Source organism: Hakea prostrata, chromosome 4 (genome assembly GCF_041222555.1).
Source record: "Hakea prostrata isolate BN-2017 chromosome 4, UWA_Hpros_2, whole genome shotgun sequence".
In the NCBI taxonomy this organism is placed as follows: Eukaryota; Viridiplantae; Streptophyta; class Magnoliopsida; order Proteales; family Proteaceae; genus Hakea; species Hakea prostrata.
This window is the reverse complement of record NC_142603.1, coordinates 44,463,859-44,480,879: the sequence shown is the minus strand read 5'-3', so window position 1 is coordinate 44,480,879 and position 17,021 is coordinate 44,463,859. Positions and strand designations below refer to the sequence as shown.

The following is a 17,021-nucleotide window of genomic DNA, read 5'->3' as shown; positions in this document are numbered from 1 at the left end:
CTGAGGGAATATGCATTTTGGATAGGGAAGTCCTAATGGGGGGGGTATTTGTCGTGGTATTTAGGGAAACATGAAATAAAAAAAAAAATTTGAAAATTTGGGAAAGCTACAAATTTACAGGAAAAAGTCCCAAGTTTCCACAAAATTTCCCAGGTTTCCACGAAATTTCCCAAGTTTCCAACGAAATTTGGGAATTTTTTTCCCTCATGAACCAGCTAGTCCAACTGGGTTGAACCAAGTTTCGACAGATTTCGAGATTTCGACAAGTTTCGACGAAATTTCAACGTTCGATTGAACGAGGACTTTTTCGGTCCTCATGAGTTTCGTTTTGCATTTTCCAAAATGGGAAATTTCGGTGGAAATTTCGCAAGTTTCGATGGAATTTTGTTCTATGGTTTTAGGAACTACCTCTACTCTCATCTTTGAATGGCAAGAACAATTTTAAGCTGTCTCGGTTACTTTAATAGATTATGTGACTACATGATGCACTCAGATAGTCAAACACCCCCTATAAAGCTATTATTCTACATCTTTTCACAGTTTTTGGGTGTTTATATTTTTTGCCAATTATCTTGGGATGTGAAATAGAAGATTTTTTTTCACATAATTTTTCTATAGAAAAATGCATAGAAGTGGAATTCCTAATGTGTCAATATGATTAATTTTAGGGGTAAAAATATGTAAATGGATGAAAAATCATTGCTTCAAAATAAATCATGTAAACTTTTATAGGCCCTGTTTGGTTACATGAGTCTGGAAATTTCAAATATCTAGAGATTTCAAATCTATGGAGTCATAATTTTTAAAATTAAATGTTTGGTTGTGGAATGTGAATCTCTAGATTTCATGAATCTGGAGATTTTTACAATCAAACGGGTATAATTCTTAGATTCATGAATCCAGAGATTTGAAATCTCTGGATTCAAGTAACCAAACAGGCCCTTAGCTAGTTTTGTTAATTGAAAACATTGGAGTGACTACTTTGGAAAGGAAAATTAGAAGTAGCAAATTATCTAACTTGAAAGGAAAAAAAAACACTTAGCAAAGATAGGAAGAAAAATTATTTAGATGATGAAAATGAGCACAAGAAAACTACGAGTTCTTGGAGCCAAAGACTGCAGGGATGCCAATCCGTCGTAGTTGCAATAGACTAGACTTTCCAAGCTAGATAATAGGCCAATTGGTAGGTCTGCTTAGGGACACAAGCAAAATTACATGACTTAAATCATGTTTGCAGATGCCAAAGTTGGAACAAACTCCAGGGGTGGGTGTTTTCTCTGAGCTACCAAGACACAAAAATTATTTTGGGCAAAAAACTCTTCTTTACCCCCATTAGATCTTTATCACAACCCTCTACCCGTTAATACTAATATTTTTGTGTAGAAAACTTTTTCACTACCAATTTGCTTGGCAATGCCATCTGGATTTTTTCACGGATATATGCTTGTTTTGGAAAACATTGGAAGGTGATTGGCTTGGAGAAGAGTGAGGCTTCTTTCATTACAAATGTCCAAGCTCCTGAACAAGCCAAACTTTTAGGTGTCCTGGGATCAGTGGGATGAAACCTAATGCTATGTATTTGGGAGCCCATTTGTCTACCCATCGTGCGAGAACCAATGCTAAATAAATTCACAACCAAATTGGTAGGGTGGAAGGCCAAGTCTCTATTCTTTGCTGGGAGGGTTGTGCTCCTACAATCTATTCTTCAAGGAGTTTTGATTTACCATATACAATTTAATTACAATGTTTCATAAGACCATCTACAGGAAGATGGACTCTCTCTTGTCAAAAATTTTGGTTGGATAATACAAAGAAGGTAAGCACCTAACTCTAATTGCTTGGGACAAATGTTGCCAACCAAAGGTAAGTGGTGGGCTTGGTCTCAAGAAGATGGAGCACATAAACATTGCTCTTTTGCTTAGGCAAGGGTGGAGACTACTCAATTAGGACAAGATGTTTAAAAACTAAATACTTTCCTAACACCTCTATTTTTTATCCCTAAGGTAGCAAAAAAATGTGGATCTAACTCTTGGAAGTGTAAAACAAATTCTTCCTCATCTTGCAGGTATGGTTTTCAAGAAAGTGGGAAATGGCCATGACACCTCCATCTGGTTTGATCCTTGGGTTCATGCATCTATGGATCATCGGATTGGGGAGGTCCAGACCATGTTTCTACCTTGGCATTCAAAGCTGGCCGAAGTGGTGGAAAATAGATCTGTACGACAAATGGAGATCAGTCAAAGATTGGACCCAACAATAGCTCAATTGCTAAATAATGTGTCTCTCTCTGTAGATAATGATACTTGGATCTCTTTGATTTCTCAAAATGGTGTTTTTACCACTAAACTAGCCTATAATACATTAATTTGTTCTCAATATGGTAACTCATTGAATGCTACATCTACACGGTGGAAATTATTTTGGAAAATACATATCTATCCTAAATTTAAAATGTTCTTTAGACATTTGTTAAATGCAGGTCTACCAGTTAGGAAGATTCTTTCAAAATGGTGCCCTATGTGGTAGTGGATGCGCTGAGTCAGCTTGGCATCTTTTTATACATTGTGATGGGGCTAAGCATGTATGGGTAGCATGCCGCTTAGAGCTTTGCCTAGAGTTTTTTGCCCAAAATAATTCGTAACAACTGTGGTTCATACATGAAAGCAACAATTGGGTGGCTTAATGTTGGGGGAGTGGTAGATGCGCTCACAAAGGGATCGTGAAAATAGGTGATATGCGAGCTGATTTAGAAAAAAATGGTGGGCTTGAAAGGGATCATAGAAGGACTCAAGCATGTTGACTAAACAAACATCAAGTTAACAACTATATGGTGCAATTGCAAAGAGTTAAAAGGACTATGCACCCAACCCAAAGAAAATGTGGCCCCAAGACATGACAGAAGATTTACTACTGCTTAAACAACTGATCAATTGGATGACCAATCTAGCAAAGAATGCTCCAAGAATCATTTCAAAAAAATAAAAATAAAATTTTAACTTTTAATTCTCTAATTAGAAAAAGTGAAATTTATCTCCTTCTCTTTTGATATTTTATCATATTATCTTTTGTTTTTCTCGTTTTACTAAAATTTTTTTTCTTCTTTTAGAGTTTTTACATGACCCCTCCATTTCCATTGAAGAAACTTTGTATCTTCCCAAAGTCAAAATGTTACAAAGCCTCCCTCCGCACTTCACACCCTCAATTTTCTTTTAACCATAAAATATGATATTACTCATTTATCCACACTTAATGAATTCAAATAAATATTGAATAATATTTTTAATACTTTATTTTACGTAAAATAATATTTTTAATATCACCAAATTACCCTAGATTAAATAAAAAAAAAATTCCAACAAAAAAATGAGAAAATCTCCCTCTAATTAAAAAATAAAATCTCGTATGATTATTTTATCATCCTATTTGTAATATAATGATATTAACAGATTAATTTGACTTTAAACAGTTAATGGTGTACCTTCACTAACAGCGTAAAGTGTGAAGCTTCATTTTGTAAAGTTTTGATTTTGGAAGGGTGCGCCATATTTCCTATAGAAACTGATGAGGCTTTGTGTAAAAGATTCTTTCTTTTATCTAACTTTTTTCTTTGTTTATCACTTTTATCTATTAGAACCCATTATACTTTAGTAGGAGTATTACTGTTTTTCTATTCTTTTCCTTTCCGAGTGAGAAATTAAAAAATATATATATTTAACATTTATGAATTCCTATAAAAAGCAAAGGGGGGAAAGAAAAAAATATGAAAACTTAAAGAATACATCCAGGCATGGGTTCTTATAAAGAGGAAGAAAAGGAAAAAAGAACGCCAAAGGTGGTATGTTAAAGCGGTTAAAAACCCAACTTTCCTAGGGGAGGTCTTGGGTTTGCACCCACCGGGGCCGCGCCGGATGAACCTCGGCCAAAAAATAAAAATAAAAAGGGAAAAAGAACAATAATAAAAAGGGATAATTACTGTTGCCCCCTTAGTTTGATTTTATTACTAATAAAACCCTTTTTACGTCGTTGCTCCCTTCTTTATGACGGTGTTAGGTAGCCGTTAAGTTTGAATATGTAATGTTTAATTTGCCCTTCATTAAAGTTAAGAAATAAAAAAACAATGCTACCCCATTTATAAAAATCATATTAAATTTCAATTTTACCCTCAACTTCATTTATTTTGAATTAATGAAATGGGCAAAAATCCAAATCTGATTTGGTTTCCCACCTTCATTAAACTTCATTTATTTTGAATTAAAGAAATGAGCAAAATCAAAATCCAATTTGGTTTCCCACCTTCACTAAACTTCATTTATTTTGAAAATATTTTAGGTGATATTATGTTTCCAATTTGAGTTGAATGCGATTTTCCTTGCTCTTTGATTTCTATTTGAGTTTTATTCAATCATTCTTTCTTTATTTGTTGGTCTTTTTTTTTTTAGAATAAAATGAATTATAATTATTTTTTTGTCCGCTAATTAAGGGTACTATTGTAACTTGACAAAAGGGTAAATAAGTAAAGAGATAAGTATAATGGTATTTTGGGTTTTTGAGAAAATATAAAGATGCCACTGATCGTCTCGGCTTCGGGGGGCTAGTAATTATAGACAAGTTGAAGGTTGGATTAATAATTTTGAAAAGTCGAGGATATAGTAATAATAAATCGCGGGGTCTGTATTATCCTAATAAATATCAATATAACTGGCCATTTTCAAATATTGGGGAAGCAGAAGAGATAAAAAATTCACTTTTTTTGAGAAACTGGAGACAATTATAGAACACAATTATGGTACTGGCATCAGTCTATACTGGTCCAACACAGGATCAAAGGTCCCTTCCTTTTAAGTTAAATTTGAGGATTCATAGCTATTTCAACAGTTCTGGTATCAGTGTCACTCACGGTTGATACCAATACCCGGTCAGAGCTCCGGTAAGCTCAGCCAAGGTTCCCCATCTTTGAAGGGTATAAGGAAGCATCTCATTTTGTGTTAATAATGAAACAAGATGCAAATCAATTGTGGGTTAATAAGACTGTTTCTAGAACGCATTCTGAAGTTAAAAAGTAGAGAAAGAATCTGGTTTAAGGGTCTTAGAATGAATTGTAGACCAATAATCTCTTTCAAAAATACATACCAAAACACAGACCAAAATTGGTCAGGATGGAATTGCCAAGATGCCAGAACTGCAACATTCAAATACATGAAGTCACAAACCAAGAGAAACAGAAGCAAATTTTATTCATATATACCAGGATTAATACTTCACTGATTGCACATTGCACTTGGGCAGAACTGATAATATGGAAATATAGGACTGCCAAAATGCCCCGGATAGTTTCTTCTACTGTCTATATCTTCACTTGACATACTTGGCAAACCAGTCCAACATGTCCTGGTGTGCTTCCTCTGCAAGTTCCACAGCCTTTTTGTCGGCAGCATCATACCTCACTGTCCATCCATGTCTCACCCCAGGGAATATCTTCACATACCCTTCAACCTGTGCAAAACAAATTCAATCACTAATCAGGAAAGAAATTATATGCCTCACTTTATTTAGTGAAGCCATCATAGAGCAATCTAACAATGGAAGTTGTTCACAGAAGTGTCATTATTCATTGTTCATAGAAAGAAAATGAGAATGAGAATCCAAGGGTGATACTAAAGAATAGTCTGTCCTGACAAGGCTTCCACCAGCCATTGATGATATATTACTGTGCCATCTATGGTTAAGCTTTGGGAAGTATCTAGGAGGCTTCCACCACCCATAGATGGTATATTACTTTTCTATTTGAGGTTAAGCTCTGGGAAGTATGAAGTACCGATGCAGGACATAATCAAATTGAAGTACAGCACAAGCAAAATTGATCAGATGAAATACAATATGCATCTAAGCTCTTTGTAGCACAATCATCTATGTTCACCCATGAGAAATCCTAGCATAAGCAAAATAAAGCAGATATCAGTTCTGTTAGTTTAACATGCTTGTTACTTGAATCTACGGATACAAAATGCCGCCCCCCCCCCCCCCCGGGGCCCCCCCCCCCGGCGGCCCCCCCCCCCCCCCCCCCCCGCGCCCTGAAGAAAAGAAAGAGAAAAGAGAGAGAGAGAGAGGAGAGAGAGAGAGAGAGAGAGAGAGAGAGAGAGAGAGAGAGAGAGAGAGAGAGAGAGAGAGAGAGAGAGAGAGAGAGAGAGAGAGATTATATTATCCCCCACGATGTGGGATAAACTAAATGCCTCTTCCTTCTTCTTTAATCATCCCAATATCTTCTCTCTTGGATATTTCTTTATTTATATGAGTTTTCTCTCTTGCCCTATATTATTTTCTTTCTTTTCTCTTGTTTTATTATTGTGTTCTTCTTTTCTCTTATTTGCTGTTGTTCTATTCGGTGGGTTCTTCTCCCGCGTGTTCCTTTTTCGTATGCTCTGGTTCCTTCCGCTTCCCTCGGTTCCTGGGGTTTGTTTGTTTTTTGGTGTGTTCTCTTATATATGCTCTGATTGCCCTTGTGGTCCTTCCTCGTGTGATATTGTTTTTCATCCTCGGTCTTCACTTTTCACGTGGTTCTTTTCGGTATCCTGAGGTGTATTGGGTGATTAAGTGCATGTCTAGGAAAATTTTGTCTAAGGAGTCCGGTTTTTAAGCGGACCGCTTGTGTCCCTCCGTCTTTCCCGGAAATTTTCCTGGTGCATTTTGGTTCAACCATATACCGGTGGAGATAACCTAAGAAGACAAGTTTCACGTGAAATAGTGGGAGTTATTCTCCGCCAACAACATTCGTGATAGAAGCAATGGCAGCAAAAATCGACATCGGCAAGTTTGACGGCACGAAATTCTCATTATGGAAAATGAAGATGAAGGCATTATTGATAAAAGATAACCGCTCAAAGCCATCGGTGTTCGGCCGGCGGAGTTCACGGACAACGAAAGTGGGACAGAATAGATGCGATTGCTCTTTCGATTTGCATATAGCATTATCGAGATGATATTTTAGCGGGCATAGAAGAGAGAAAACTGCAAAGGAGGTTTGGGATCACCTCATCAAATTGTATGAAGCCAAAATCACTTCACCTCATCAAATTGTAGATAAGGTAGAAACATCTCAGGGTGCGTTCTTTGAAGGAGAGATTCTTTACGGTAATCAAGAATGGCAGCCAAGGATAGATTGGAACATAGTGATGCTTGGATCTTGGATTCGGGAGCAACATGGCACATGACCTCTCGCAGAGATTGGTTTCAAACTTATGAACCTATCTCTACGGGGTCCGTGTACATGGGAAATGATCATGCCTTGGAGATTGTTGGAGTTGGCACCATCAAGTTGAAGATGTACGATGGTATGGTACGCACTATTCAAAATGTGCGGCATGTGAAGGGCTTAAAGAAGAATCTATTGTCTTTGGGACAATTAGATGAAATTGGGTGCAAGACACGCATCCAAAATGGAATGATGAGGATCGTCAAAGGAGCGCTAGTTGTAATGAAAGCTGAAAGGGGCGCTGCAAATTTGTACGCAGTAATGGGAGAAACATGTCCGGAGGCGAACATCGGTTGCATCAACCGGATGCTGAGAAGAGATGACAAAAGTGTGGCATCGAAAATTGGCCCACATGTCGAGCAAGGGTTGAAGGTTCTCGCAGAACAGAAATTACTCCCGGTCTCACAAAGGTTTCATTACCCTTTTGTGAGCACCGTGTTACAAGCAAGCAACATAGATTGAAGTTCAATGCATCCGATTCCAAGAGTAAAAGTATTCTGAATTAGTTCACTCGATGTATGGCAAGCACCGGTTACATCTCGGGAGGAGCAAGGTACTATGTATCTTTCATTGATGATTATTCCAGAAGATGTTGGGTGTTTCCTATCAAGAAGAAGTCGATGTGTTTTCAGTTTTCAAAACATTCAAAGCTCAAGTTGAACGAGAAACCGAGAAGAAAATCAAGTGCCTCGGGACGGACAATGGCGGTGAATATACGAGGGGATGACTTCTTTGAGTTTTGTAATCAAGAAGGCATCAAGAGACAACTCACGGTGGCTTACACTCCTCAACGAATGGAGTAGCGGAGCGGTTGAATAGAACTCTACTCGAAAGAACGAGAGCCATGTTGAGAACGCAAGTATGGTTAAGTCCTTTTGGGCGAGCCGTAAACACTCGCTGCTATGTGATTAATCGATCACCAACAAGATCGATTGATCCGAAGACACCGATGGATATGTGGACTGGCAAGCCGCTTGATTATTCACGCCTGCACACATTTGGGAGTCCCGTGTACGTGATGTATCATCCCCAAGAAATTTCGAAGTTGGATCCAAAATCCAGAAAATGCAGATTCTTGGGAAATGCTGATGGAGTCAAGGGGTATCGACTGTGGGATCCCACGCCCACAAAGTCGTCATCAGCGAGAGATGTCATTTTTGCGGAAGATAAGCTGCAAAATGGAAGATGTGAGTAGCATTTCAATAGAAATTCCGAGAGTACAACAGTTCAGGAGGAAGAGAAGTCCAATCCAGAAAAATTCTTCGGGGTAGAAAATTCTTCCGGAGCAGAATCGAGAAAATGAGGAACAAGTACCAGTTGAGTCTACAACTGTAGAAGTTCGCGGTCACCTCGTGAAAGACATACACCAACCTGGCTCGTTATATTATGGAGAGCAACATTGCATACGTCTTCTAACAGAAGATGGTGAGCCATCAACATTCGGAGAAGCGATTGATAGCTCGAGCGTCACTTTGGATGGCAGCTATGCAGAAGAACTAGAGCTCTTCATAAGAATAAGCGTGGGAGCTTGTACCTTTACCGCACGGAAGGAAGCCCATTGGTAACAAATGGGTTTACAAGATCAAACGAAACAGTGATGATCAAGTAGAGCGGTATCGGCAAGAATGGTGATCAAGGATATGCTCGAGAAAGAAGGTGTCGATTTCACGAAATCTTTTCTCCGGTGGTTCGACTTACTACGTCCGGATAGTTCTAGCACTTTGTGCTCGTTTGATCTACATCTTGGCGGTTAGATGTAAACGCATTTCTTCATGGAGATCTTGAAGAAGAAATCTATTGCTCCAACCGGGGTTTGAAGAACCGAAAGGGGAACTTGGTTTGCAGGTTGAACAAATCTCTATCGGCTTAAAACAGCGCCAGATGTTGGTATAAGAGATTTGATTCCTTCATATTGAGCCTTGGATACACGGACTTGCTTCAGACCCTTGTGCGTATTACGGGTTTGGTGATGATGATTTCATCATTTTACTCGTTGTATGTCGATGATATGTTGGTGTCGGCCCCAACAAAGATCGATGTAGAATTAAAGGCTCGGTTGGCTGGGAATTTGAAATGAAGGATCTAGGACCCGCAAACAAGATTCTAGGGATGCAAATTCACCGAGACAAATAACGGAAGATTTGGCTATCTCGGAAGAGTTACTTAGGAAAGTCTGCGCCGCTTCAATATGCAGCGGCCAATTTCTACCCTCTTCCGTTAATTTCAAGTTATCCTCAAGTTGTGTCCTAGCAATGAAGCGAGAGAGGATGGAGATGTCTCGAGTCCGTATGCATCCTGGGAAGTCCGATGTTGCTATGATATGTCAGCCGGACATTGCCTGCGTGGTGATTAGTCGGCATTGGCATCCGCGGCATTGGATTATGTGAAGAGGATCCTAAGATACATTAAAGGAACCTTGGATGCGCTCTGTTATGGAGGATCTGTTCTCGAGGATATGTTGTTCCGATTTGCGGGATCTTGATAAAGGAAATCCCCGCTGTGTTTACTTGCGGGGCCGTGGTGGTATCTAAACCGCGTGTGCCGTCTCCGGTGTATATGGCAGCTACACAAGCTTGAAAGAAGCAACTGGATAAGAAGATTCTGGAAGAACTTGGGCCAAACACGAGAGATTCTCTTGTATTGTGCCGGTGCCTTGCACATTGCAAGGAATCCAGCTTTTCATTCCGGACAAAACACATAGAGTACAATATCATTTGTTCGTGAAGTGGTGGAAGCGGAAGGGTGGATATGCAGAAAATCCACACGAAAGAGAACCTAGCGATGCATTGACAAAAGCAATCAATCCAAGTTCATTTGGTGCAGATCCTTGTATGGCTGATAGAGACATGACGCATGGTGGTGGCAAGATAGAGCTGGTGTGGAGTTGTTGTTCTCTCTAATCTCCAGTGGGAGTTGTTGTATTGTCCCACATCGCCGTGTGGGAATATGTGGAGAGGAAGAGGCTATAAAGATGCCTCTTCCTTCTCTTAATCATCCCAAATATCTTCTCTCTGGATATTTCTTATTTATGTGGAGTTTTCCTCTTGCCCATATTATTGTGTCTTTCTTTTCTCTTAGTTGTTTTATTGTGTTCTTCTTCCTATTGCTGATTGTTTTTTGTGGTGTTTCCACACCCCCAACAAGAGAGAGGGGAAGAGAAAGAGGGCCCAAAAAAAAAAAGGGGGGAAGAAAAAAAAAAGAAGAAGGAAAAAAAAAAGGGGGGGGGGGGGGGGGAATATGCCCCCCGAAAAAATGGTGGAAAGAAAAATAAAGGAGGGATAAAGTGGTTACAGAGCTGATTCTTGAACTGTATAATGTTCTTAAAAAATGGAGGAGGCGGATCAGCACAACATGTCATAGATGCGTACTCATCTTCTACATCTTATAAATAAGGGTGTGTGGGTGAGGGAGAAAAAACCAAGTGAAGTAGAAGTGCACCCAAACTAGAAGTTCTAAGGTGACAATGGGTATTGTGAGCAGGTAAGTCTTACTGAGATGGTGGGTTCTGTTATTCCCTTCACAGGTTGAGAGTCAATTCAAAGAGGGTGAACAAGGGATACCAAATTTCAGAATTCAAACATAGAGGTGGTTTTGGGTTCAAATCCAAGTGTTAATTCTGTACCATTATTTTCTCCATTTTCATAGTGAAACAGAGACTTAGAGATCATCATCCTCCTCCAAAGAGGATGGCTTCTCTCTAAGAGGGATCAGCACAATGAACAAAATGAAGATCCAAGTTTCTCATGTAATAACACACTAACATCAAGAAGAAACAAACACCCAGAGCATCTCAAACTGTAAACTTTTGGTGCCACTTACTGATAAAACCCCTTCAAATTGTTTTAAAAGTTCTGGAGGAGCATACTCATCAATTTCAGCTCCAAGAAAGGAAATGGGAACCTTCACCTCTGAAAAAGAAAACAACTATTGTTCATTAGTTCAGAGTGGGGGGGACCAATAAATGATTAGAATATGTCAGAACCAAAGAAACATTAAATTTCTTGTAAACCACTGCACCATGCATAAATTTGATGAAATAATGACAAAAATTTGGAATATTTGTGCTCAAAGATCACACCTTTGATGTCATCTACAGTGACAAATCCAGGATGGCAAACCACTGCAGCATTGATGCAACCAGACTTTGCTAGTTCTGTGACCACCTTGCCTAACATAAATTCAAGAAGTGTTTTCGATAACTATGTTGGTAGATGAATAAGTAATACTTAACTCTACATGCTGCATAGAAAATATTAAAGAAATCTTTGGGAGAATAAATAATTTAAGATATGCAACAGAGTACCATATTTGGAGGGGAAGAAATTTGCATCAATGGGTGGGTAACTCTGGAGCAAATTTGGGATAATATCACCTTACAGATTAGGGGACACAGGTATCCACAGGTTATTGCTTTTATTAACGTAAAGGATACAGATTCTATAGTAAGAGGTGGGGGTATGGATGTAGCTTTTGTTGAGCTTCAAGTTTGTTCTCTTGTAAGGTTAGTACTCCTACAGGAGTTGCCAATGCTGTAAATTTTTTTTTCTTAATATAATAATCTCTTCATCCAAAAAAAAAAAATTAAAAATGCAAAGAAATGATGAAGATGTCTCACCGCCCCAGCAAAACCCAGCAGCCCCAACGGTGGAAAAGCCTTTACTTTTTATAGTGGAAACAATTTGTTTAGCCTCCTCAAATCCTTTGTCCTACAGGAAGAATATTATGTCACAGCATCTCAAAACTCTAAAATCTTGATAAATATGACGCAGCAGGCATAATGATATCCACATTGTCCATGAAAAAGAAATGGGTAAAGAAAATAGAGAGTTTATAACTAAATCTTTGATGTACATAACCTAAATATGCCAAAACTGCAAAAGGGTCAAACTGGAGAAGAGAAATGAAAATAATTTCAACTAATATATAAGATATCTAGAAACTTATGATAAGTGGCTGACAAACTTATTGAAACCAATAGTTATGAATGGAGATCCTTCAAAACTGCAAGTGGCAGAAAAATTCATCTCACTTCAACCCAGGTAACAAGTGACACCCAAGATGGCAACCTACTATGTTGGTGGGAAAATGAAATGCTAATGTTTTGTAGCAGTAAACAGATTTTAACAGTCAAATCCAAACTAGTGACCAGAAAAGCAAGATTCATCATCAGGAACAAGTTAATAATGTTGGTATCTGGGAATCTATATTAGAGAACTTTCACTATTTTAAAAATATGGATCAAAGAGTGGCAGTCCATGCATGTTATGATCAATGATATCTTACAGGTTAATCCTTATCTGGGTATGATGTTAGAACTGGGGTACTAACTGAACAATCCAGATGGTTAAATTGGAAACCAAGTGGTCATCATAGTCTCTTCCTGCCAAGTATCTTGTTCATATTTGTCTTAACTAACACATATGGAATATAACTGAGAAAGAAAAGGAGTGCCTGACAATGTATATAAAACTTCAAATGTTATCAATAAGATGAAGAAACTAACCATCGCATGATCCTTTAGCCAATCCATCCCCCTGCTAGTATTCTCAGGGTCATAGGGATCACCATGCATGAAATCAGGAACCACTACATAGTATCCTGCAGCTGCAATCTTGTCGGCTAGCTTCCTATACAAAATGATATCACTGACATTAGTTTCAAAATATAGATGATACTTCTTTGGGGCTAAAACAACCAATAAATTCAATATTATCTGTCCTTGCAAACAGAATATTTATCAACAAAAATAAATCAATAAATGTAAACCTTTGGATTTAGAAAAGACAGGTCCAACATTTCCCATGCTGAAATTGTTAAGCAAACAGGCTATCAGCAGAGTAGCACTGCCTTCCAAAGTGGGGTTTGTAAATTGGAACCCCCATCCTAATCCCCATTGTGGGTGTTATCTAGCATGACATTTTTTCTTTTTTCCCCCTGATGGTTGGGAACCATGGAGAGTTGAACTCATGGCTTCTTCTTTGAGAGGCATTGGTTTTTGCCAACTGAATCTAGCAGAAAAGTAAAACAGAGGAAGAACATAGAAAAAATAAATCATAACAGAAGACCCTGATTTGAAGTTTATGCTGCTCATACATTTTGAAAGATAATAACATATATTCAAATGAACAGTAACTAGATTGAGACAAACTACTACACTACTACTTGATTGTCCCTATACTAGCAATATATGGAAACTACTGAAAGAGAACTACAAAGAAAAGATATTAAGCATTTCATGCTGTGGTTGTTACAGAAGTTATTATCAAACCAGCGGTGAAAGTAGTCTCAGGAATCTTTTATACCTCAACTTTGGTGCTTCAAATCCTGCAAAGTCCAAGCTTGTAGAGTTCAGATAATGATGAAGAGAAACGTAAATTCATCAAAACCCTGTGTATGCTAATAAGTAATATTCATTTCCTTGTCAGAATTCCAGTCAAGTTCCATTGAAGTTGTTCAAGCATTTGAAATAGAAGACAGAACTAACCAATATAACAACTTAGGTCTGAGAAGATTTCATGAAGCAACCCATGAAGTTGGATTACCTCAGCTAAGCTCAGAAAATGAGCTGGGCATATTTCAGAAACAACTTATCCTAAAATGATTCTTAAGGACGGAGAGGATCAAATATGAACAAATTAAGTTGGAATTGTTTAAGTTGGGTTGTGGTAGTTACCAAATGCATCGGATACAAGGAGGATTGCACCCTTGGAATCCAATGAACCAGTGATGTAACTCAAGAATCCTCCAAGTTCTTCAACTGTTCCTTCCCCAGAATTTGGGTTAAGGGCAGGTGGGTTTTCACAGCATTGAGGCCCTAGCATCTCTGCAATGTCTTGGGAAGAAAACGAATGTCAATTGCTGTTTATACAGTGGAAAGAGTCAGAGAGATGCAGAAATGTCAACAATGGTGGCACTGCACAACCCGCGCAACCACAAATTTTTTTTATGAGTTCGTTCTGTTGACCGTTGGTTTTGAAAATAATTTAAGTCCTTCTAAGGATAGTATGACGATCGTACCCTTTTGTTTATTTCTAAATTTCTTTCAATGCCATTGCTTTCCTTTTTCAACTGGTTCTTGACTTGACTCTCTAAAGAACTGAAACGCTAAACCCTGGATGACACTGTGCCATGAGACCTATATCCAAAAACATCTCTTCAAGAATTTTTCAAATTCTGCGTTTCTGAAACATCCAAAACCCAAATGGGTGTTCGTCGAACCCATCTCTCGTCCTTCTCTGCATTTTGTGGCCGACATTAGATACAAATCTGCATTTTTTTTATTGGAGTTGTCGATTTGGAGAGGAAATGATGGAAGTGGGCATTCCTATGATTTCCTAACAACTCAAAACTTTTTTTCTTTGGTTAAAAACAACAACTCAAACTTAATCTTCAACAGACGGGCACTAAAGAGTACGCTAAACCCTGGATGACACTGTGCCATGAGACCTATATCCAAAAACATCTCTTCAAGAATTTTTCGAATTCTGCGTTTCTGAAACATCCAAAACCCAAATGGGTGTCCGTCGAACCCATCTCTCGTCCTTCTCTGCATTTTGTGGCCGACATTAGATACAAATCTGCATTTTTTTTATTGGAGTTGTGATTTGGAGAGGAAATGATGGAAGTGGGCATTCCTATGATTTCCTAACAACTCAAACTTTTTTTCTTTGGTTAAAAACAACAACTCAAACTTAATCTTCAACAGACGGGCACTAAAGAATACTAGGTGGGTGTAAAAGAATTTGTATAATTAAAGGCTTAAAGAATGACAAAAGGAATCATTTGACGCCAGTGGTGACATAAGTGCATGCATGAATGACAGAATTCCCAGTATTAAAAAGGGCAGGAATCAACAACAAATAAGTGCATTTGTTTGTAACGGTGGGGTGAAAAAAAGTATGTGGGCCTCATGTGTAGTGGAAAGAAGGTGAAAAAAATAAATGAAGGAATTTTGTGGAAAAATGTTAATTATGAGTTCTAGTTTTGACTTTTTCACAAAATCTTACATATTTTATGAAGTTTTGAAAAGACTTAGGGTGAAAAAATTAGCTTGTCCCCTCACTAGATAAGTTCCAAACAAACTATACTTTTTGGATTTAAAGGAAAATTTTGATTTTTCAAGAATTTTCCCACTCCTTTTCTCCCACTCCACCTTTTTTCCAACAAACAAACGCAGCCTAATGGATATTTTCATTTAAGGGGCTGGTTAATTGTCAATCCATGGAAGGACTCTGGTGATGTTGATACACATGGCTGTTCAATTGGGGGCTTAGTGGATGGAGGAGAAGTAAAATGAAGAAAGACAGTATTTTAAGAAATACGATCAAAATGTCAATGCAAGGTTGGTTAAGCGATACAGATCCAAACTTCTCAGTGGAGAGGTCTTGAGTTCAATCCTTGTGGATGGCTTGCATTTCTTTTCTTCTTTCTCTTTTTTTTTTTTTTTTTTTTTTTTTTACAACACGAGGTCAAAGACCCAAAAAAACAAACAAATCAAACTAGAGCACAACTCATGAGACAATCCTCTCTAAGGATGTCTGTCATTTCCTGCAGGGGATCATTGAAAAAGATCAGATCATCTCTTCCAAATAGCCGCCTCTTAGACAACCAATCAGCAGCCTTGTTATTTTGACGCCTCACATGACTAAATCTAACATGGCCTCAAGAAGCATATAGGCTTCGAATTTCGGCAACTAATCTTCCCATCGATCCTTGCTCGTTAACTTCGGGTCCAAGGAACCTTATGGCCTTCAGCGAGTCTGATTCTATACGGAGTGGCCATGCTCCCATATCCAACGCTACCTTTACCCCTTCTTTAATTGCGCGCATTTTTGCCTATACTACATGGCATAGAGGAATCTTGATAGCAAATCCTCCTCTGAACAGGCCTTCTTGATCCCAGATCACCCCAGCTAATTGAACGTAGCATTCCTTTACTTTCACAGTAGCATCCGTGTTGCACTTAAACCATCATTTTCTAGGGCATGTCCACCCTAAAACTTCCAACTCTTTACTTGGATCAAGAAGGGTCGGCCGGCATGTTGTCCAAGCTTCCTTATTGGCTCGATAAAATTTCTCGATAATGAGCACTAGTACTACACACAAAAAAACAAAAAAAAAAAAACGAATGAACTGAGAAGAGAAAATTGGTCAAGGGTGGTGGAGTGTAAGAAAGAAGGGGAGAGTATCTTAATTATCTCATGAATGGAAGCACAAGCACTAGAATGCATTTTCAAAGGAGAAATATGGACGTGTTGGTGCCAAGGGTGAAGAGGAAGAACACGCATGGTTAGAAGAGAAGAGAGAAAGTAAGAAGAACATGCCTCATGTTGGAAAAACTTTTATTGGTTTGATTCAACATAATTAGTTACCATTTGGTTTAGATCAAGTTTAAGCCGATTAATTTCACTTAAGTTCCTTCAATCTGCGTTTGTTCATTTGTGCGACTGAGATTAACTAGATCTCAAATGGCAAGTCCTAGCAACGCACACTTGATGCATCACCACGTAAGACGCACCAACCTAGCAAGATCCTACAACTAGTAGCTAAAGTCACTTTCAACCTGGGAGGAGCTCTCTCTAATGAGCCACTATTTGTTTTTTGGGTGAAGTTTGAACGAATATTTACAAGCTTAATAGACACATTAATATGCATATTAAGGGCTGCAAAAGGCCATGGACCACAAGGCTTAAAAGATCTCCAACACATTAATATGCATATTAAGGGCTGCAAAAGGCCATGGACCACAAGGCTTAAAAAGATCTCCAAAACG

The 17,021-nt window shown here is 38.4% G+C and overlaps 1 protein-coding gene across 1 annotated transcript; it reads right to left on the bottom strand.

Moving 5' to 3' along the window:
- Window positions 1-5,044: 5,044 nt before the first annotated feature.
- On the bottom strand, window positions 5,045-14,165 carry LOC149019052 (endo-1,3;1,4-beta-D-glucanase-like). Its single transcript, XM_089153143.1, has 7 exons — window positions 13,923-14,165; window positions 13,552-13,573; window positions 12,753-12,876; window positions 11,865-11,955; window positions 11,328-11,417; window positions 11,069-11,157; window positions 5,045-5,493 (listed from the first exon to the last, which is right to left on the bottom strand). The coding sequence occupies exons 1-7, from the start codon at window positions 14,068-14,070 to the stop codon at window positions 5,353-5,355; spliced, it is 705 nt and encodes a 234-aa protein (XP_089009269.1). The 5' UTR covers window positions 14,071-14,165; the 3' UTR covers window positions 5,045-5,352.
- Between the last annotated feature and the right edge of the window lie 2,856 nt (window positions 14,166-17,021).